Here is a 23,485-nt window from a genome sequence, read left to right as displayed (position 1 = left end):
CCGCCGCTGCTTGGAATCACAGATGATGTTCAATCTGCCGCGGGGAACGTCAGTTCACAGTGGCACCGGTTAGGGGGTGCTCGATGGAACCAGTCTATTGACGACTCTGCAACAAGATTGTCCGCACAGTCCTTCTTTTGCTCACTTCCATGGCGACGGGTGCAGTTAGAGTTCTTGTCGTTCGCCGGGGAATAATGCACGATTTCCGGTCTCGGCCTTAGCTTCACTTGTAGTCTGTGTCCTACTTGGCAAAAGGCAGATCCGTTGCAAGGCATCCCTCTCACTAGGATGACCCCTCTCGTCGGTGTTCCCCTGCCACGGGATATCCTTGAGGTCCTCTTCCTCGGATTTGCGCTGGGCTGGATGTGCCACATCAGGTTGCTCCTGCGCCGCCGTCAGTGGGGTATGTAGCAGACCATGTGCCTCACCTCAGATTCCGCAGCCTCGTCCCAAGGTAGCTGTTGGTTTCTGTCTTTGCTTGCGATGTCTTCGCCCTCCCCGGACCTTTCGGATGGGCGTCGGAGGACCGTCTCTCGTCGCGGGGACTGCGTCCCGGAGGCCTCTGCCCCTGAGTCACCACAGCTGGCATGTGTCCAGTGTCCGTGTGACCCCAAAGGTGGATGTCACAAACGGTCTCGCTTGCTCCTCTCCGCAGATCCTGGGTGTGCGGAAACATCGTCTGTCAGCTGGTCTTCTTTGCCACTGGTGTTCTTCCGGCCTCGTGTTCCTCGCACCGTTGTCCTGGCACTTGTCGCCTTCCTTCTCTTCGGGAGCGTGAGTGGTCTTCCTGCACTCCTCTCTCTTTCCTTAGTTGGTTCACTGTGGGGACGTTGCTTCGCCCTGACTTCTCCTTCTACTCTTAACTGTGGCAACAGGCCACATGGATATACTTCCTTCCTTTTCGCGGTGGCAGACGTGCCACTCAGATCTCTTCTTTTCTTCCTTCCTTTTCGCGGTGGCAGATGTGCCACTCAGATCTCTCCTTTTCTTCCTCCTGCATCGCGACATCACTTGGACCGATCTTGTGTCTTCTCTCCTGACCTGGGTCCTCCATGCAGTGCGCGCACTCTGCATGTGAACCCCTGGTCTTGTCCCCGTCGGGGACACGTTCTCCTTCTTCCTCAGCAGCCAGAGTTGGTGTCGCGAACCTTCTTTTCTTGATGCTTTCTTTTCTTGATGCTTGTTGGTGACGTTCGGGGGTCCACGTCTGTAGACCTTTTCATGGTTGAACGTCCTGGACCGGTTGGTGGTCCACTTCTGCCGATGCCTGGCAGGTTGCTTTCGGTCGTCCTGTCGGACTTTGCGCTACAACAGTTCCTGGGGACCCGTTGTGGGTCAGCACTTGATGGGCGATCATTCTGCGGATCGGCTCCTGGGAGGCGCCATGGATCTGTCGCGGGTCGGCACTTGATGGGCGATCGTTCTGCGGATCGGTTCCTTGGAGGCGCCATGTCGTGGGGTCGTCCACGAAGATTGTTCTGCGCGATGGCGCTGCCTGCACTCTTCTTTCTGCTTGCGGCGGCTGTGCGTTGCCACGTGGCGCGTTGATTGCGCACTTACTGTTCAGGGTTCTGGGACGCCTGTTGCATGACGTTGGGTACTTGCTGCTTTGGCTGTCGTCAGGTACTTGATGCTTTGGACCGTTGGCGGGAGTAGTTGATGCTGCGGTGAGCGCCTGTGGCCACAAGGCGTCGCTGCTCTCTCCGTCCTTTGATCGCGGCAGTCTTTTCCCTGGACGTTCTTCCAGTGCTTGGCAGTCGTTTCCTCCAGACGTCAGTGCTGGGATGTTAGGGAGGCGTTCGCGCCTCTTCCCACGTCGCGCTGGAAGTGGCAGCCGCCGACTCCTTGCTGGTGTGTGTGGGTGTCTTCTGCGCTGTTGCGCACTTACTTGCTGCGTGAGTTTAGATGCTTTCTTGCTGCGGGAGTTTAGATGCTTTCCCTGGGGGCGCTACTCAGTCTGTCGCCTCTAGATGCTGCTAATTTCTCTTGCGTTGTACAATGCTTGTTCTAGTACTGGTGGATTTAAGTGCACTTTTGCTTTTGGCCACTGGGTGGCAGTGTTGCTGGATTTGTTAGCAGCCTGTCTTGTCTTCCCCTGATGTGCACTCTACTGTCTCAGTGCACAGGGGGCTGGAGCTGCTGCTGGTAACAGGACTTCAAGCTGTCTTCCGGGTGAGTCCCTTCCCTGTGTTTGTATACTTTTGGGGGCGGGAGGGAGCAGGCATGATGGCAGGCGGTTGTGTGGGTAAATGCTGTGCAGGGGGGGGTGAAACGTCTGTGAAGTTTTATGTGACACAGCTTATCTTTGGCGGCGCTGGCCGCTTACAGGCACTTTATTTGTTCATGGAGCCCACGAGGTGGAGGCTCCTCTAATCTGCGGCGGCGCTGGCCGCATGTAGGCGCTTCCTTCTTCAGCCGGGAAGCCTAGGAGGTGGGGCACACTTGGACACGGCGGCGCTGGCCTCATGCAGGCTTTGCAAATCTCCCCACGCTCCCCGCTCGCGGCAGCCTCTGGCAGTCCTCACGCGGGCGGGGGGGGAAATGGTGGTGTTCGCCGCAGGCAGGGGAAGCGCGTCGCCCCCTTCACTCCTCGCTGGGCGGGGGCGCTCGAGGCAGGCCGCGGGTGGGCTCCGCCGGCTCTGCAGTGTGTGTCCTTTGTTGTGGGTGCCGCCGGCAGGCCGCGGGTGGGCTCCGCTGGCGCTGCAGAGTCTTTCTTCGCTGGGGATGCCACCGGCAGGCCGCGGGTGGGCTCCGCTTGGTCTTTCTTCGCGGGGGGGCTACCGGCGGGCCGTGGGTGGGCTCCGCTGGCCCGGATCACGTTGCGAGGGGGGTCGGGAGGCGGTTAGCTACTCCGCTCCCTCCCCCTCGTTGTTTTTGGTGATTGCGGGTCCGGCCGCACTTTATTCCACGCCGTCTTCAGTCTCTGTGCCCCGCCGCTTCTAAGCACACACGCGGCGGGGGCAGGGGACAACTCGGGCAGGCCGCGGGTGGGCTCCGCCGGTCCTGCTTATAAGTGGCATAGTTCATGGCGGGCGCTTCGCCCCTGGGGCTCACCTTCGGCCGGCGGGCCAGATGCTTTGTCGCGGTCGTGGCGGGTGGGCTCCGCCCGACCCGTGCACCTCTCCGGTGGGGGTTGCAGCCTCGCGGCCGTCGCAGGTGGGCACTGGGCGGTCCGCTCTTGCTTGGTGGCACTCGTTGGTGGCGGTCGACGCGGGTGGGCTCCGGTCGGCTTGCTGTGGGGCTCCCGGTCGCTGCGGGGCTCCGACGTGCCCACCGGCTTCATGGCGCGTTGCGCCTCGCTACAGGGGATGCCCTCTAGGCGGGCAGCTCTCTTCCCCTTTTTCTCCTTGATTAGCTGTGGGTAGTGGCACGCATGGGCTGCACTACCGGCCTCGTCGCCATTGTAGGGTTGGGAAGGGCCCTAGGCCCGCATGGTGGAGAGCATCAAATGACGGGGACACAGACACCAGTTAGGGGTAGTGGGAATGGCCTCGAGCACGTGCGCTCGGTCCCTTTTATTAGCAGCGTCATGTGACACCATGACGTCTGTGGTGGGTGTGTGTAAAGTGGGTTACATCACTCCTGAACACTAGACCGTGTTCATGCTAGGACTCTACAGTACTGACACGTGGCACAATCATTTTTGAGCTTCTCATATTTGACTTCAGTAAAGATACAAACTTCTCACGTTTGACTTAAGTAAACATGCACCTTCTGTGAAGTGAAGTGTATTTAATCAGCACCTCTTTGTAAAGAAAAATCATTGGATTCGAAGAATGTGTTGGTTGATAAATGAAACGGTTATTTTTAAAGATAGGGGATAAACCGCGGTCTCCAAATGTTAACAGTCCCACTGTGCCTCTTGCCCGACACACATAGGCACAACTCTAAATCATCCATTACGGCACAGTCTTCTATCAGTTTCTGACATTGGAGGTGTCTACGTGTGACATAGATTATGATCGTCTTTGTGTGGCTCAGGCTCATTCTCATTGGCTCCCCTTCCTCCACGCCGGGCACTTGGTACACTCCGGTCCTTGTGTATCTGCCGTCGGTGTGGAGAGGAGCTGCGCGCGCAGGCTGAGTCCAGGATCCGCCCTGGCGGCGGTGATTGGCGGTCGCCCTCTGCTCGCGGGATGATTGGTCATGGCGGTGAAGGCTCGGTAAAGATGCTCGGGAGCCGGGAGTAGATCGGTGGAGAGCTGAGCGGCTTTACCGGAGGAGCCGCGGAGCTGTGCGGCCAGGGGGCGCGTTCACGAGCCGAACAGCAACCGGGCCGCGCGGGACTAGAGGCCCATGGGCAGCAGTATCATTCTTTTCGCTGCACACCTGGACTCAGCCTGTGCTCTTGCCGTGCTGGAGCTACAGCCCCGTGAAGTGGCGATATACAACGCCTCACGCCCGTGGATGGACCATGAACTCCAAGAAACCCTTTAACGAGCACTCCACTGTCCCCCGTGAGCCTCCAAGAGGACCATTTTAGCTGCCAGCCATCTGTCACCGCAAAGCCCCGGAACGTTCACAAGCCCCCAATAACACTCCAACGACGCCCCCCCAGCAACCGTTGTGAACTCTCCCCGAGGGCTCCCACTGAACTGCTGCCAACCTAAAACACTCGATGCTCCCATCACCCCAAGAACTCAATTTACGAGCTGCCCTAAAGTACTCCATTACCCCCAAGAATGGCTCCATAGACACCCATGTCAAAGCCTACACATTTCCCCCCGGTTCATTTCTTTCACCCACAGCGGTCGCCCTGAGCTTCTGATCCTGGGGTTGTCTACCTAAAGCTTACCCCCACAGCGACCTGTTTCCAGAGCGTGACCTACACCAGAATGTCTAACACCATGTCCCAGCGCCCTTCTGCTCGGTGGCCATGGGATTGGTGCCGCCTTTAACCCACACTTCCACGAGTCACCTTTCTGTTTGGAGCGTTGAGTGGTCAAGTTACATGTGTGCACTTGCATTCACCTCCTCCCTTACCCCTGATTTCCCCACTTTTCCTTTTGCCACCACCAAGTCCTGCCTTCTTGCCCCTTGCTACCTCTCATCTCCCTATACGGCCACCACTGAAACCCTTGAGGCCGCTTTCTGTCGTCCTTCTCAGGAAATATGCCTGCTGCCTTCTTGTCGCCTTTCTCACTTATGCCTTTTTTCTCTGGGTACCAGACGCTTTTCTGCGGAGTTCATGTAAACGAGGAGTCCCAAAATCCAAGATTTTATGGACGTCGAAGCCAGTAGAGACATGTGCATTACGCTCTGAAGAAACACATTCTTCTGAGTTAGAATTGAATCTCTGGCTTTTCCAAAAGAGCAGGATGTCCACACTTTAACATTTGCATCGGGACTTGTGACACTGTTTATATTTGGCGCTTCTTGGATGTCCGAACTTCACCCTTTCTCCTGTGATCCAGCAACAGCTCTTTTCCACTAACACTTGCGCTTCTTTTTCCTTTTGTCCTTTTGTCCTTTGCTATCCTTTGGGTCCAAGTCATGCTCCACTCATCTTGCAGTCGCTGACTTAGCTCACCATTTTCACATACATTTTTGCTCCCTCACTTGCTCTGTTAAAGCCACCTAGGTGCACTGGCTATCAACTGGTGGAGCTACGGTGTGCCCGTCCAAGTGAAGTTTTGGTTATGGTGCCTCCAAGATGTTGTGGTTTCCGGTGAAGAAGATTCGCAAGCAGTTCCGATTGCTGTTGCTCCTGGTGCTTCTTACATTTGCTATTTGGTTCACCTACCTGCACATCAGCCTGGTGCGGCAGGGGAAGGCGCTGCGCCTGCACTTTGGCTACGGCAAAGGTAATTGTGCGACCACTGTTATCTGAACAATCCCAAAAATTTGTAACAGACTACATTAGTCAGCCAGGGAGTTTGAGTGGATTTATGGTAGGACTTTGCACGGCCTATCAAATGTGCCTCTCATGTGAAAGGCTGCAGGGCTGAGTGTCTTTGCCATAGCCGCTTTTTGGAGACATCATTCAATTTATAAGTTCTCTTGGGTTTCTCTGTAGTCTACCACACCTGTGAATAGAAGCCTTTGTGTTCATTGAGACAAGGAAGGTCGCTTATAACCTGTTTTTGAAAGTCTGCAGCATTTGGGGGCTTCTAAATGCGGTAAAATGAAATATTAGTTGCTGTACATTTGGCCCTTTTCCCCACAGGAAGATGCTGGGGGGTTACTTGTGTTAATTGATATGTGGTATCATTTGTCAATTTGTTTTTATTTAGTTATGCTCCTGCGGGGCCTTTTGTATGATCTGTGTTTATAAAAGTAGTGCTGCTTTTTCACAATTAAGACTGGTGTTCCTACTCTTTCCTGAACTTTGCAACAAAATGCTTGTTTTTCTCTACATACCGATCAACATACTATCTGTCTTTTTGTTATCAGATCAATAATGCCTGTAGTTTGCACATCATTGCTGCATCTGTCCATAGAGGTCAGAATGGTAGAAGTGCACTCTGTAATTCCAGTGGAAATATCTTCGTTGTTGTGGGTTTCAGTTAGCTGGGCTTTGGAGAAATGTGTGAGTTGTGTCCAAATAGATAAGTAACCTGGTGGATAGGTTTTATACAATTGTAGGTATTGCTTTATTAATACTGAGTATGGATCTTAATGATTCAGATCATTTCAATGTGATGGTTCAAATGTTGATTAATGTAAACCAGTACGTTGGAACTAGGCATTTCAGAGAGTTGAATGGCAGTCAGGATAACCCCTGCTGCCCCATTAGCAACAACGTGACCATCCTCCTGATTCGTGACACTCTGTTCCTCCTTGCCCTTCTTTCTTTTCCAATGACTGTGCTCCCACCTGCCATGCACCCTGCCCATTCTACTGCACCTGCTGCCCGTTCCCTGTCAGTACTCCCACCCACCACCGCCTTTCCATAGTTCCCTCTCACATTCTCCATTCCAATCCTAAGTGAAGCAAGTAACAGTGATCTCTTCCTTCTAGCATCTTTGTAGTGTGGACTTCTCAGGTACTACTTTCTAGAGACTTTGTACTGAGAAGAAGTGTACCCCACCCCCGCCAATTTACAAACTGGCTACAGCACCAATGACTTGGAATCCTGCTTGGCCTCAGCTCTCACACCATGATGATTACTCCTTAATTCTGCGTACCATGCCTTGTTGGATTTGTCTTAAATGGCGGTGGCAGAGTGTACAAATCCTCACATGCTCTGTCCAGGTCCTTGCCGCTACAACTTTTTTCGCCAAAGTGCAGTTAGGCAGAAGGATGCCTAGAAGAATTTCCAGACAACCTTGAAATAAACACTAGTGCTGTGTGTGGCCATCCTTATAAGAACAATGCTTTCATGTTGATACTGAGAAATGCCTGTTCAGGTAGGAGAGCGTTTGCAAAAATCTAAGTGCGTGGCCGTTAAAAGGTCCCAACATTCTGTGTTCACCCTGCCAGTTTCCTGTGCTCTTCAGTGATAGCACATCCGGAATTACAGGCAGTATGAGTAGGATACCTGTAAGCTCGGCCGCTCAGTCCTTTCCCATATGTTTTGAAATGTGCCGTGGTTTATAACAGTATTTGAATATCGGAGTAGCATTTTGTGACCACATTGTACAAACTTCCATGAAAGGCAACTTCTAAAAATATGATGGCCTATTTAAGTTGAGAATCTAATAACTCGGAGGCGATCTCAATTATTTGCATCATTTGGCTTAAACATCTGTACATGTTGGATGCTGGAAGTCAGGGGTTGGTTAAAGTCCATGATTGCATTTCTCGAGTAGAGAAAAGTTTTTTTTTTTTGTTTGTTTTTTGCAGCGGTTGGTTTCAGCCACACCCTGAACCAAAGCCTTGTATTACATTTGTTCTGTTCTTATTAATGGTATTCAAGATGGCAGTTTTAATTGGCATTTGACGTGAACGTTCAGATTTAAAAGCTTTGTGTTTCATCCAGAGCTCAACAAAACACATTTCATGTTTAAGCTTTAAGCCTCTATCTGACTTACTTTAGGTAAACAGCATTTGGTTGATTAGTTCTAGTTTACTTGGTATACATACCCTCTTGTTGAATTGAGAACTCTGAAGGACCAGTGCTCCCACTGGCCCTGGTGTAGCCAGTAATATAGTTTGGTAATATAATGCAATGTATTATGTCTCTTTAAGAACTTTGCTGGCAAAGGGCCACTCTCTTTATAAGTCTTCTGAGGTTGATTTAAAATACTATCCAGTCTATACAGGGACTGAAGTGGTTCGGTTATAAGAACTGTAGCTGATATTCGTACCAGCTTTGGTAGATTTGCAGTCCTTTTTGTTTTTATTTGTTATTGACTTTATGTGGAAGCATGTTTTCAGAAAATAGTCGACAGCAGTTTTGTTAAAAGTATTGAACGCTGTGGAGATGTTCAGCACAAATGTCCTACCCCACAGCATTCCCCTCAGTCTCCCGAGTAAAATGATACCTCACCTGTGTGGGTGGGGCAAGGGCCTGTGACTGGGAAGAGCCCAAAACATAGGGAATAAGGGTATTGTACTGAGAATTCTAAGCACTACATTTTTTTTGAAAATACGTTTTTAGCCAATTCTGAATTGGACACCCACACAAGTGAGGTATCATTTTACTCTGGACACTAGGGAGAACGCTGTGGGTTAGGACATTTGTGCCACCACGGTGATTCCACACAAACATATGTGGAAAATTAGTTTTTTTCAGCTAAATTTGAGGTTTGCAGTGGATTCTGGGTAGGGAAACGTTGGGGGATCCACGCAAGCCATACCTCATTGGACTCCCCAGGGTGTCTAGTTTTCAGAAATGTGTGCAGTTGGTAGGTTTCCCTAGATAGCGGTGAGCCCGGAGCTAAAACCCCAGGTGTCCCTCCCAAACGCAGGTAGTTTTTTTATAGGTAATTTTGAAGTCTCAACAGTACATTTTGGGCTATTTCCCGTTGCAGCCACTATGCCTACCCACACAAGTGAGGTACCATTTTTATTGGGAGGCCTGGGGGAACGCTGGATGGTAGGAAATTTGTGGATCCATGCAGATTCTAGAACTTTCCCACACAGAAATTTGAGAAAATTGTGATTTTTTTTTTCAGCACAATTTGAGGTTTGCAGGGGATTCTGGGTAGGAGAATGTTGGGGGACCCATGCAAGCTATACCTCCCTAGACTCCCCCGCGTGTCTAGTTTCCAGAAATGTATGGCTTTGGTAGGTTCCCTAGATTGCCGCCGAGCCCCAGGCAAAAAACTCACGAGACACCCTTGCAAAACCAGGTTGGTTTGTGATAGGTAATTTTGATGTCACCTCGATAGGTTTTGGGCCCTTGCCTGTCGCGGGTGCTTGACCCACTTGCGCAAGTAAGGTACCATTTTTCTCCAAACAATTTACGGAACGCAGGGTGGAATTTTAAGTATCCACACAGAACCTGGAAAGATCCAGTCAAGTCACCCCATCCAGGATTCCCCTGGGTACCTAGTTTTAAAAAATGTATACGTTTGCTAGGTTTCCCTAGGTGCCGGCAGAGCTAGGGTTCGAAAACTACAGCTAGGCACTTTGCAAAAAAAGGGTCATTTTATCACTGTGAAATTGTGTTGTGTCCACGTTGTGTTTTGCGCCGTTTCCTGTCGCAGGCACGAGACCTACCCAATCAAGTGAGGTACCATTTTACTTGGAAGACTTTGGGAAGCGCGGGGTGGGTGGAATTTTGTGGATCCACACAGATTCCAGAACTTTCCAGCACAGATATGTGAGGAAAATGTGTTATTTTTGACAATTCTTTAGGTTTGCAAGGGATTCTGGGTAACAGAACCTTGTGACAGTCAGTCAAGTCACCCCATCCTGGATTTCCCTGGGTGTCTAGTTTTCAAAAATGTATAGGTTTGCTACGTTACCCTAGGTGCCCGCAGAGCTAGGGTTCAGAAACTACAGCTAGGCACTTAGCAAAAAAAGGGTCATTTTTCACTGTGAAAATGTGGAGTGTCCACGTTGTGTTTTGGGCCATTTCCTGTCACTGGCACTAGGTCTACCCACATAAATGAGATACCATTTTTTTTGGAAGACTTTGGGGGACGCAGGGTGGGTGGAATTGTGTTGATCTACGCAGATTCCAGAACTTTCCACCACAGAAATGTGAGGAAAACGTGTTTTTTTGACAATTTTGTAGGTTTGCAAGGAATTCTGGGAAACAGAACCTGGAAAGAGCCAGTCAAGTCACCCCATCTTGGATCCCCCTGGCTGTCTAGTTTTAAAAAATGTATAGGTTTGCTAGGTCTCCCTAAGTGCCGGCATAGCTAGGGTTAAAAAACTACATCTAGGCACTTTGCAAAAAAGGGTAATTTTTCACTGTGAAAATGTGGTGTGTCCACGTTGCATTTTGCGCCGTTTCCTGTCACGGGCACTAGGCCTACCCACACAAGTGAGGTACCATTTTTCTCGGAAGACTTTGGGGAACTCTGGGTGGGGGGAATTGTGTAGATCCACGCAGATTCCAGAACTTTCCACCACAGAAATATGATGAAAATGTGTTTGTTTGACAATTTTTTAGGTTTGCAAAGGATTCTGGGTAACAGAACCTGGGAAGAGCCAGTCAAGTCACCCCATCCTGGATTCCTCTGGGTGTCTAGTTTTACAAAATGTATAGGTTTGCTAGATTTCCGTAGGTGCCGGCAGAGCTAGGGTTCAAAAACTACAGCTAGGCACTTTGCAAAAAATGGGTAATTTTTCATTGTGAAAATGTGGTGTGTCCACATTGCGTACCAGCTTTTGTAGATTTGCAGTCCTTTTTGTTTTTATTAGGTCTCGGCCTAGAGACGCGCGAAGCGCGTTCTCGGCAGAGAACTATTGTGATCATGTCAGCCGCCAAAGCCGACAAAAGGAGACGAGCTGGGCACGCGCCCAGCAATCCTAATGGGAGAGGGAGCGACAAGTGCTGGCCACGCGCGGATTCAGTCGCGCGCACGCTCACGGCGCCAGCGTCCCCGTCACGCACCGATCACTGCTCTCTTCCTGGCCGGCATCCAGAAGTTTCTCAACGCAGTGAGGGCCCCGAGAGGTAGGTGCTTGTCTTGCTTTGCATTTTAGATTTTCAAAGTCCCTCTACGTTCCTGTGGTTTCTTCCCTCTGAAAACCTCTCCTCTGCTTTTTCCACTATTTGTTTCAGCTTTTGTTGGGTCTTTCCCTTTTTCTGTGTTTCTCTTCTGTATGTATTCCTAGATTAATGGCGTGCTTGCCTTGTGCAGTGTCTTACTATGGGCCGGCATCCTTCTAACTAGAGTTATGCGATCTTTCATAAAGTTTGAGAAAAAACCACTACGTGCCTATACCAATCATCAGGTCGGTTGCTATTATTTATTCCCAGTAATTAGGAAGGGAGTTTGTAAACTATCGTGTTTTTCACAGCTAATAACACAAATATTGTAAAGTTTCCTCCAACAGGCAGATGGGCACTCGTGCCTCGTTTTTCTACCTCATTCAGCACCACTAACCCTGTTGGACTCGGATCTGACCACACTCTCCTTTCCAAAATCATTCTTGGGCCCCTGGTTTGATGTCCTTTTTTGGCTCCACAATGTCTTCCAGGAGCCGGTGACAAAAAACAAAAGCCGAAAGGCAGACTAGAAAAATTTACTGTGCAAAATTCTATCACATTGAAGGTGGCCTAAAAAGGCCTAGAAACAGTGAAGATGTGAATGTCGCATGTTATCTGTTCAAAGGAAACTGTGTACACAGACAGGAAAATGTCTCTCACAGTCTCAGTGTCTCTGTGCGACTTCAAGGCATACCTGCCGCCACCTTTGGTTAACCACTAAATGTGGGTGGGGAAGAAATTGATGTTATGACAAGAAACCTCAGCATTTTGTGTGCCCACCACTAATCAGGATGTGCTCTGTACTCCCTGTTCTCTCTCCCCACTAAGTTTCGTATCTGCCTAATACAATTCCTCTCTTCATTGTATTTTCCTGTTTCTGAGAAGTTTTTTTAAATTTTCTAACTGAATGGCTTATCACCACGCCTGCTAACCATCTCCTTTTACCTATTGTACTTGGAGGAACAAATACGAGGTCTAAACCCGTTCTTTAAGGGGACCTATCGAGTGCTTGTCTGATTACCCCCAGATCTAATTTATTCTGAGCTACTCTTACCTGTGTTTCATATACTGTGTCCTATTTTTTTGAGCCATAGTTTTGCCTCAGCTTTTTACTTTTATTGCACTGACTGGCCTAATCGTGCCTTTTCCATGGTAATGTAAAAAAAAAAAATCTGGTTTCACCCAAGACTCGATGGATGTGGATAGGAAATAACCCTACATCTGACATGAGTGCTCATAAAGCATGGCACGCTTCTGTAAATCATGGAATACCCCATTACCATTCATTCACTTTAGAATTTGGTCAAATTAATTTTCTAGTTGGCCCATTTAGAGGAAGGACCAGTGTGAGTAGTGCTGTGGAAAGCGACCCTATTGCCAGGCACTGTGAGAGCGTAGTCTCCATTATGAGGTTCTCTAAAAATTTTATTCATCTGTGAATGTTTTCATTCAAATTGAAGGTACACAAACTGCAAAAAAGCTATAAATCTTGCGACTAGTACTGTTGTACAGGCCAAACTCCAGTGGCACAATTATGTCAATGAAAGGTTCAAAAATCAATTTTAATTGAAATATAGATGTTTTTAGAGAGTCTTTGGCCATGTATACGTTTTGAAATCCCTAGTTATCCATTGGCACAATATGCTATAAACTGATGGAATGGTGTGGGTTTGGTCTTTAATGCATGTAGAGCTTCATATTTGCATAATAAAGTCTACTTATATTAATTTTCTGTTAAATGTCATTCTGTTAAAGTAGATGTGGTCTAAAGGCTGGTTTGCAGGCTCTGGGCTGGTAGAAGTCAATTCTAACCTCTGATTTCCCTTCATCAGACCGGTATGATGATGATCTTTGGCAAGGGAGCCAATCTCGCTGTTCCCCACCAACTCCGTCAAAGCTTGTAGTGCTTAGAAATAGGCCTCATGTATGAATTTAATCTATTATGCACTCATTTAATGTTTCAATTGAATGTACCTAGATGTGGCACTTTTCCCGTAGAATTGCCTTGATCAGACCTGTGTGATCTTTGGACCGCTTGCCAATCTCGCTTTTCCCCACCAACTCTGTCAAAGCTTGTAGTGCTTAGGAATAGGCCAGACTTCAGTATGAAAGTAATCTATTACACTCATCTAATCTTTTAGTTGAAAGTGCCTAGAAGTGTCTCTTTTTCTGTAGAATTGCCCTTTACAAGCCTCTTTCCTGACTGGCTTCGCGTCTTGGTGCGGAATTCCTGTCCATATCTAAACTGAACATCATGCTCATTTTGGTAGTTTAGATTTCCTCTACAGGTAATATATATTTCGAGCACAGCCAATGAGTATTTACAATAAACGTGAACTCTTGGTTCATAAGAAGCTTTCTTAACTAGTTCATGGAGATGCTGTTGTGACTCTCCCATGGGCTGCAAGCCTGATGGCTCACTCTAGCTATAGCTTGACCACCCGGAAATAATAACAAACTGCTGCTTTTGGCTACAGTGAAGCTCTGGAAACCACTCACCTTTGATGTGCAAGAACATGTCTGGCTTTCTGCTGTTCTGACAGCCCAATCATAGGTGTCTGTATATAGCATGGGACCCTCTTTGCAGTCCATGGCAGAGCATCTTCATCAAAGCAAAACGGAAACATGCTGACATTTGACAAATCAATTACAAGTATATGATGGCGAGTCAGCTCAGAGGGTTAATGTGCCATCACAAAGAATGATATCATAGAAGACCTATTCAGTCATCCACCTGTCGGAGTTAGATAAGAGGATTAGCACGGCATCGAGCAACTGGCCCACTGTTTGCAGTGTAGAACAAGCATTGCAAATGCAATAGGTCTCGCCTTCGATTAAGTTAAAGCCATTTGCTTTGCTAATGATATTGTATAGCAAAGCGTATGGCTTTACCTTAATAAAAGGCGAGACCTATTGCATTTTCAATGCTTTTTTTTCCATTTAGTTGTGTTCTATCTGAAAACAAGATCGCCCCAACTTCACAGCTGTACAGTGGCATGGCATGGCACTCGTGCATATATAAGTACCTGTTGGCTTGGGCAGACGTTGATAACATTAACAGTTGATTAAAGCATGGAAGCCCTGGTGTAGGGGCTCACAACTCAAAGTAGACCTGTTGCCACCCAGGAATAACGGGTTTTGATATTTGCTTCAAAAGGTGTAGTTGTAGTCCCATGGATGAATCTTGACTTTGGTGCATACTAAATAACTCACTGGAATGGGGCAGTGGGCTATGCTCCTTGAGATAGCCCAATGTTGAACTATTGTGATCATGTCAGCCGACAAAAGGAGACAAGAGCTGGGCACGCGCCCAGCAATCCTAATGGGAGAGGGAGCGACAAGTGCTGGCAACGTGCGGATTCAGTCGCGCGCACACTCACGGCGCCAGCGTCCCCGCCGCGTGCCGATCACTGCTCTCTTCCTGGCCGGCATCCAGAAGTTTCGCAATGCAGTGAGGGCACTGCGAGGTAGGTGCTTGTTAGTACACCTACCAGCAGTATTATGTGACATTTGTTTGCCCATTTTGCCAATGTAGACATCATAGATCTCTTGTAGTATTTTGCAGGTATAATGCAATTTCTCTGTGGTCGCTTACACTTTTTATGCACTCGGGGATACTTGTGACATTAGCAATATGACCATGGGCCCCTCATATGAAACAGGTAAACGTGCCCCTATTTTCTGCACCCCCTTGTTTCCTCTAGTTATTCGATATTGCTTGTCTTAGTGAATATTCTAGCCGGAATAAAGTTACCAGTTGTCATTTTTTCTTCATTACTTATTAGCTGCAACTGAGCACTCCTCCTAAGTCAGCATCATTTGCCCGCAGGTTCCTGGTGTACCTCAGAATATCTCTCTTTCGGCCTGCTGTCGTGTCCTTGGTCACTATTACTGTTCCTGCACCCTGCGTGCATTAGCTGTTTAGTTTGGGGCAACTTCTCCTGCGTGCTGGCTTAATGGTAGCACTGTTTGGAGTAGAAATTCTTACTACCACATCTTGGAATTTTCTTGGAATTCCATATATTATAGAAATTATTAGTGAGTACTGTGTTTCTTGTCCAATTCCTTTTAATTATCATTTATATTATGATCTGAAATTGTAATTCTTGTTTCCCAGTCCAAGGTGGCCAAACTCCTTCTTGAGCTGTCACATCCAGTTTGGCAGTATAAAAGAGGGGGGGGGATCCATTTTGAGTTCAGTTGCATTACAATTGATGCAGCTAGGTGGCTTGCTCACTGAACTCCGTGGATTCTCACCCTTCTCGTATTTCAGCTTGTTGTTCTTCACCTTGCTGCCTGGCCTGATAATGTGGAAGGTTTTCGTGGTCTTCAGTTTTTCCTTTCCTGTTGGAGATTATTTCTGGAACAAAATCAGATTCCCTGTTTCAACCTGGTGCCTGGCATTGCCACTAAACTGGAGATAAGTAGGCTGTTCCATGTACGAAGAAAACTCTCCAAGAATTTCCAAGAAGACAAGGTTTTGACAGTTCGCCACTGCCATACCACTGGAATCTAAAGATGGATCGGACCCAAGAACTGTTTATGGCAGTTAACGGAACGCTCCAAGTCACACGTTTTTCCACAGAAATTGCCTCGCTGCATCAAGTCTCTTGCTGTTTTACAAACCAGGATCTTTGGCCACTCCTTGGCTGGCTTGGTAGAATTGAAATTTGGTGGAAATCCTTGGAAGCTTTCTCACTCATGTGCTCCTACCCCACCCACTCCATGTTGCTTCCTCACCCTTTGCTTATCCTCTTCCCCCCTTCTCTGCCCTTTGTGTTTATTCCACCCCCTGCCCTCCCTGTTGCTTCCCCATCTGCATTTTCTGTTGCCCTACCAGTGCCTTCTGTGTTGCTCCTCCCAACTTTTGCGTGTCATTTTGAAGGGGTAAACATGTGTGGTGTACACCTTCAAAATGACGCAGCAGGCTGAGTCATTGACTTTTTTTAGGTCTCGACTGGCGTACACTGCGCAGCAGTGTCGCGCAGCTCGAGAAATGTTGTCTTTCAGTTACTGGGGTTGAACCCGCCTCTCTCTTCCATTGGCTAGCTCCATAAATAGAGGCTAGCCATTGGAAGAGATGTATGGCAATCATTCTCGGAGCAGATTCGTGGGCGTTTCTGTCTTTTTTTAAGCCCCTCCCCTTTTTCCGTCATGCAGCGGTGGGCGTTTTTTTTTAGTTTTTTTTTTTTATCGTAACGTGTCTGCTGCCGGGATGGGCTGCGCGATTTTAGTGGTCCTGCCCCACGCTGCAGAGTGATGTTCCGAGGTCTCGCTGGGAGGGCCGGATACTCGACATGCACATGCCCGAGGCGTTGTCGCAATCGTTGGGGGCCATCGCCCTCCGTGTAACCCCTCTTCACCACCGCTCCCTTGCCCCCTGGGCGCCCCAGCTATATTGCTGGCGTGTTTTTTTCTAGGGCTGTCCCGGTTTGTCACGCTATTTTTCGCTCATCAGGTGTTTTACGACCTGTAAACAACCAGGCATTCCTGCTCCACGCATGTGTACGAGCGACATCATGGTAGTTCAGAGGGCGAAATCTTGATGGCCTTTACTGAAGGACGTCCGCTTACGGTGGGGTTAATGGGGCTAATACAGTGCAGCGGCTGCCATCTTTTGTCCGCTTCCCAGGAATAGCAGACACGCGAGGGCGGCCATCTTTGATAGGGCTATTTCTTCCTATGTGTATGGGTGCGGCACACCGCATCACACAGAGTGTCAGTAGCTTGAAGGCAGAAGTAACTGTGGGGAGTGATTTAGGCTTTAAGTGGGGACACTGCAGCACGCCTGGTTAGAAGACGCGGAACCTCAACATTTTCACGAAAGCAGGTGCGAGGGGTGTGTAGAAACTTACTATACCGACTATTTAAATTTCTGTTAAGCACCTCAGACAGCACGCTCGGCTTGCGATTCATTTTGTTTACTTTTAGGGGGCTTACAGTGCACCGTTGCCTACCATTGGTGGGTCTCACCTCAGACAGCACGCTCGGATTGCAAGTCATTTTGTTTACTTTTAGGGGGCTTACGGTGCACCGTTGCCTACCATTGGTTGACTTTATCGTAGCCCTAATGTCCTTGCTTGTTTACTCAACACGTGCATTTTTCACTAATCTGAATGCGCTTGTCCACCATGGCACATGTGCTGCTAATTTCCACAAGTCCATTTCACTGCGTTTAGAGGTACTTTCTCTTTCGGTTAAATGAGGGTGCCTTTATTTGCAGGCAGCCCCAGCGTTTTGCTTAACTCCTGTCCGTGTTGGCTGCAGTGGGCGAGGGGTGTGTAGAAACTTATTATACCGACTATTTAAATTTCTGTTAAGGTTGTGTGGTGGGAGGCTAACTATTGGCTCGTTGTGCTCGCTTTTCTGCCACCCCACCCCCCTGTTGCCTCGTTGTGCTTGCTTTTCTGCCCCACCACCCCCCTGTTGCCTCGTTCTGCCCCACCCCCCTGTTCCCTCTGTGTGCTTGCTTTTCTGCTCCCCCACCCCCCTGTTCCCTCGTTGTGCTAGCTTTTCTGCCCCCCCACCCCCCTGTTGCCTTGTTCTGCCCCCACCCCCCTGTTCCCTCGGTGTGCTCGCTTTTCTCCCCCCCCCCCCGCCCCCCTGTTCCCTCGGTGTGCTTGCTTTTCTGCCCCCCGCCCCTCTGTTCCCTCGTTGTGCTTGCTTTTCTGCCCCCCACCCCCCTGTTGCCTCGTTGTGCTCGCTTTTCTGCCCCCACCCCTCTGTTCCCTCGTTGTGCTTGCTTTTCTGCCCCCATCCCCCCTGTTGCCTCGTGCTCGCTTGTATGCCCCCCCCACCCCCCTGTGCCACGTTGTGCTAGCTTTTCTGCCCCCCACCCCCCTGTTGCCTTGTTGTGTTTGTTCTAAATGCACCCACTGAGTAGGGAGACACAGACCAGCTCTCTCTTTAGCAGAATTTCGGCCTGTGTGCGATGGTATATGTAGGTCCGATGTGTTTGCTAGGGCCTCCTGCTCCTTCTCCCTATATGTTGTATAGAAACGTCAACTATAGTGTAAAATATGTGCTCACACCTAATGGCGCCGTGCATTTGTTCATTGTGCTGCTTCTATTTCCTTTCCACTGAGTAGGGAGACACAGACCAGATCTCTGTTTAGCAGGGTGCAGACGTGTTATGTGCATTGAACGTTATAAAAGTGATTGTGACTTATTCTCACTAAGTCCCAAACCCATTGTTTCTTGAATAAAATGTCAAAGCAGCAACTACAAGAGAAAGTGAGGTTAACATTAAACAGCCTGCTATCAAAATTAATTGATTCTGCAAGACTGTACTATAAAACTAGCCATCGTTGGGTCATTAGTGCTTTCTTAAGGCCAAAGAATGCACAGAATAGCATATGGTTACCGTAAAGATCTCCACCAGCAGAACGTGTCAGAAGAAAGCAGTTCACACATCTAATATGCACCTGCCACGCTCTGCAGATGGAAGGACTGGCTCAAACCAATTATTTTAACAAGCATTTTCAATGCAACAGCTCTGTGTGTGGCTCTGTGTGTGGCTCTGTATGTGGCTCTGTATGTGGCTCTGTGTGTGGCTCTGTGTGTGTGTGTGTGTGTGTGTGGCTCTGTGTGTGTGGGTCTCTGTGTGTGTGGGGGGCTCTGTGTGTGGGGGGGCTCTGTGTGTGGGGGGGCTCTGTGTGTGGGGGGGCTCTGTGTGTGGGGGGGCTCTGTGTGTGTGGGGCGCTCTGTGTGTGGGGCGCTCTGTGTGTGGGGCGCTGTAGGTGTGGGTCTGTGTGTTTGTGTGTGGCATTTGCAAGAGATTAAGCTATTGGCATTGTAATTGACTGCCATTTATTTATCTGTTTTCAAAACCAACACATAAATGACAATTTTGTCATTTACAATACCAATAGCTCTAACTTTTGCAAAGGCGACACCGCTGCATTGTAAATGCTTGTTTGTTATTGACTTTATATATAAGCAGTGGAAGCATTTTTTCAGAAAATAGTCCACAGCAGTTTTGTTAAAAGTATTGAACGCTGTGGAGATGTTGAGGAGAATAATGGGAGGTGGCTACAGTGTGAATGCTGCAAAGAGGTAATAAGTTAGTCTTAGGGAGAGGGTCGTTTACGTGGAGTCATGAGGGTGGAAGCCCTATTAAAGGAGTTCATGCAGATTGTGGGGGTCATTTAAACCCTAGTGGATGGTCTGCCAGGGGGGAGAGGTCGTAGCCTCTGGCAGCCCTGTTCCACCCATCAGTGGACAGTTTGCAGTGTTGACTGGGATCTCTGCCATGAAGTGAGCTGCCATCATGGTGGCTTCCTTTACAGCAATGCAGGTTTGTTGAGCGGGTGCCACTTTATACATTGTCCGCACTGTAACATTTTTGCTTAAGAGAAAACAAAGTCCTGAATTGGGGAGTTTTCTCTGTGTGCATTAGTTAGTTTCCTGTCTGTGCGCCTGGATCATTCTGTATTTTACCTCCTCACAAAGCTTGGTAGACACAGACTGGGAAATTTAGTGATGGTTACCCCAAGCTCAATAGGGTGGGAAGACCACCAAACACTATGTGACCCAGGGGATCTGTGGGAGATGGGCCACTGGTCAGGGGTTACCATCCGGAGAGCCAGCTAAGTCTCCACCAATAAAACCCAGTGGTTCCCCAACACTAAATAGTATGGGATAACTGCAAATATCATAATGGTAGGACTGACTGTTTACGGTGTACTTCCTGTCTGTCAAACTCTGAATGCGGTCACTTGCGTAGCGAGGAAAGAGTGAGGCAATTGAATACTAGTTAATCTTATTATCTGTTAAGAAGGGGAGTCGAGTACACTGGGGGATAGTTGGCGGTGGTAGAGCCTTCAGAAATATGTTTTTCTTGAGCAAGGAGGGACAAGACCTCTGATCATTTGAAACGTTTTAATTGAGGCTTGATTTGCGAGAGCAAGAGTTAATTGTGCAATTTCTTTTGGTGGAATGGTGTTCGGATGGGCCACACATTAAGTTTTTGCATTCTTAAATATAGAAATTAACTTTGCATAAGATGTAAACGGGAAGGAAGCTAGATGAGCGACAGGGGTGGCTAGCCGAGTGTAAGGGGTGGAGCCACAAGAAATGGAGCAGGCTGGTTCTATGGCAGAGAATGTATTTTATGAGGAGGATGCAAAGCTGGGAGGCGTGATGAGTAGGAAGCTGAGGTGCGGGTAACAGGGCTTTAAAAACCTCGGTGTACTTTGCTCCGATCTAAACTCATGTCTGCAGGAAACCGACGAATTAAGAGTATGAATGAAGATCTGGTTATACCTTACTAAGAAGAGCTTGTGATCGGAACCTCATGCACTGGAAGCTTCTTTGTATCTCTCATCTACCACTGCGCTTGAGTTTCTGTTGCAGATAGTTATGTGGTTGTGGTAAAGAGAGAAGTCTTGTGAGATCCGACCAAACCAGTGTGAGTGTGTGGAAATGCTTTTTAGTTTTCCGTGTGCACAGTTTCCCTAAATTATCAAACCCAAAGGCAGGTTCACTTTGAACAGTGCTTTCTCGTTGAAGACTCGCACTTATCAAGGATTGTCCAGAAATCATAGATTTGTTTTTGCTTCAAGTCTGTTTTATTGAAAATACAAATTAAATACAATACAACAATCAAGATACCATGAAGAGGGAGAAAATAGAAAAAGGAAAAGAAGAGGAAGAGAGGACCGGAAAAAGAGAGGAAAGGGAGGGGCACAGCATTAACAATTCCCAATATTCAGCAAGTGAAAACATAGAAGGCAAAGCAATGGTGCAGTACTAGGCTGTCATTTACAAAGGGCAGTACTCTGGGAGAGAGAAAAGGCATCCAACTTGTGGGGAGGGTCTAGGTGGTGATGGGCTCCAGTAGGAGCTGCGTAAAGTGTATGCGAGGTAGACGAGGCATCCCAAAGCAAGGAGCCAAGCCCCTGTGAGTAGAGGTATACATAGTGAAAGATGACCCAAGAGAAATCATGGCAACGTACAGGAACAGTACCATGCAGGAGAATGTTTAGGGAGCATCTCTATTGGGCCCCCCAGAGTCTGCAGCTGATTTTATTTAACCCATTTAGAAGTAAGATGCAATGAACAACTTGAAAAATGAACAAGCGTCAAAGCCTTAAAGCAAACTATCTTATAACATAGTGACAAAGTAAGTTAAATTAAAACATACTCTTTTATTTTAGGAAATCATTATTCCTCCTTCTCCCTCAAAGAACACTTTATGGCATCATCATTCCTTGTGACGCGCCCCTTTCCTTGTGACACACCCCTTTCCTTTTACACTTATTCTTCTCCCTCCAAGAACACTTTATGGCATCATCATTCCTTGTGACGCACCCCTTTCCTTGTGACGCACCCCTTTCCTTTTACACTTATTCTTCTGTTCTCGCTTTCTAGTACAACCCTCTTTCCTCATCATGTCTGTAATCTCACTCCTCAGCTCTCCCAGTATGGTTGCTCTAGCAGTAATGGGAAAGAACCAAAACCTCCCAGTTACATAAATGGGGCAGTAACAACATTTCTGATCTGGGCTCATGTACGATTATGAGAAAAGTGCGTGTATTTCTTGGCAGGTCTAGGATACAAGTAATGAAATTGTAGTATTGTCTCATTATGGTTCTGTACCATGAGTGAGACAATATCGGCACTTCTCAGCAGGGCTGCTGTACCTTTAAAGGCACTGTACCAGCACTTTCAACCGTATTCATATACCATAGAGGGAACGGTTCCAACACTTCCCATATGGGCTTCTATATCTAATGATAGTGTCCCAGAACCTGAACTAGAGTCCCGTAGCTGTCTCAGTTTTAATGTACTGGTGTAGACTTTTCTACTAGGACCTGGTGTACCTTTAGTGGACTGTACTGGGATACCTCTACTATTTAACTTCTTTAATAAAGCTATTTCTCCTACATTGCTAACACTGTTACCTTTACCTTCCAGAGCAGGATGGCACTCCAGTTAATAGGGTCGTACCAGCATTTCTCAGCATCCCTGCTATACCATCTTTGGGAGAGTACCAGATTTCTCTGGAGGCATGCAGTGCAAGCAGTGGGGTACTTCCCATCCTGCCTGCTACAGTTCAATGCGCGGCTGCAGACATTTCTTTGGGGGCCGCTGAACCTTTATTGGTCAGTACTTGCATGTCTCAGTAGTGATGCTATACTTTTAGGGTGACAGTAAAATCACAGACCTAGGGCAGGATCACTACACTTCTAATTAACTCTATCAGCAGGATGCAGCATGCCTGCTAACCTCCATGACCCGTCTCGTTACTGGACGGCTGTCATTCCTAAACTGGACAGTCTTGACAAGGCCGCTGTACTGCTAACGAACAGTACAGATAGATCTTAGCAGGATGTATTGTGCAGCTGAGTGTGCCTGGCTCTCACTTTAGGCACTGGACTGATTACAAATACTCGGTTGATGGGCATTTAACCTGTTGCAATTCCCAGCGTGTAGGCAGAATACCACCCCTATTTAAGACCAGACTAAGTCTGTTCATCTTTACTATTACTTTCTTGACACTTCTACTTTAAAAGTTGAACAATTACAGCTCATTGTGCACCCATCTTAACACCTGATGAAACACTGTGTGTACTATAACGATATCGCATGCATTATATCGCAGGGCAATGATAACACATTCAATAACTTCGCCCTGAGCACTACATCGTGAGTTAAGCAGATGTGGAAGGAAGACTAATAATAATAATGGTGTGGTAGACCATGTACTGGCTGTGGTACAACTCTAGGGCGATATAATTGACCTTGCTACTGTCATACCCTGAAAGGACTCATTTCACAAACTCAGTTTTTTAACTTTGAAACTTCTCCAGACACATTAATATAATCCGCTGAAAAAGGAAGAGCCCCATTAAGCACGCTTGCCAGCCATACTCGCTTACTGTGCTGAGTTGTCCTATAGGGCTGACCGGTTCGCCCCACGCTCAGTCATTATGCATCAAGAGAAGAATGTGCGCAGTTGATGCAATGCTCTGTCGTGTTACTAGCAATCTCTTAACTGGCCTCATTTCCGCTATTTGTAGCTGTATTAATGCATTTTAGGCAGTGGTGGTTTTACTCCGATGGTGTTAACCATTGACAGTTGATGGATCGGGGTATGGGCGGTTGCCTGCATTTTATAAACAAGCACCATAGGCCTGGAGCAATGGCGGTGTGACAATCTGGTCCTCATTTTCTCATTCGGATAGATATGGTATGTTTTCCCAGGCAGGAGACTTGTCACAAGTTCTATAACCGGTTCTCTATTTGTTCTTGTGTGTTGCTGATCAACAGAATGTATTGCGTCATGACTATACCCCATGGTTCTTCCTGATTGCATGTTGTACGTATGACTAGTTCTTGGGTACGGGAACTGTGGAATGTCAATAGTTGTTTCTAGCCTCCGAAAGCGGTCTTTTGGGTGTGATATTAGATCTAGCTCCTGTTGCTCACTCT

General features: G+C 47.9%; 1 protein-coding gene across 2 annotated transcripts in view; it reads left to right on the top strand.

Annotated features, from left to right (window-relative positions):
* The first annotated feature begins 4,086 nt into the window (after positions 1-4,086).
* The window catches only part of B4GALNT4 (beta-1,4-N-acetyl-galactosaminyltransferase 4), a 923,999-nt gene continuing 904,600 nt past the window's right edge, over positions 4,087-23,485 (top strand). For both annotated transcript variants that reach the window (XR_013608736.1, XM_078681274.1), the window contains exon 1: positions 4,087-5,804. Coding sequence is in view for 1 of the 2 variants with exons in the window: in XM_078681274.1 (XP_078537400.1) it covers positions 5,654-5,804 (151 nt within the window). In the remaining variant the exon portion in view is untranslated. The remainder of the gene's footprint in view (positions 5,805-23,485) is intronic.

This window comes from Lissotriton helveticus, chromosome 3_1 (genome assembly GCF_964261635.1).
Source record: "Lissotriton helveticus chromosome 3_1, aLisHel1.1, whole genome shotgun sequence".
NCBI lineage: Eukaryota > Metazoa > Chordata > Amphibia > Caudata > Salamandridae > Lissotriton > Lissotriton helveticus.
This window is presented reverse-complemented; position numbering and strand designations above follow the sequence as displayed.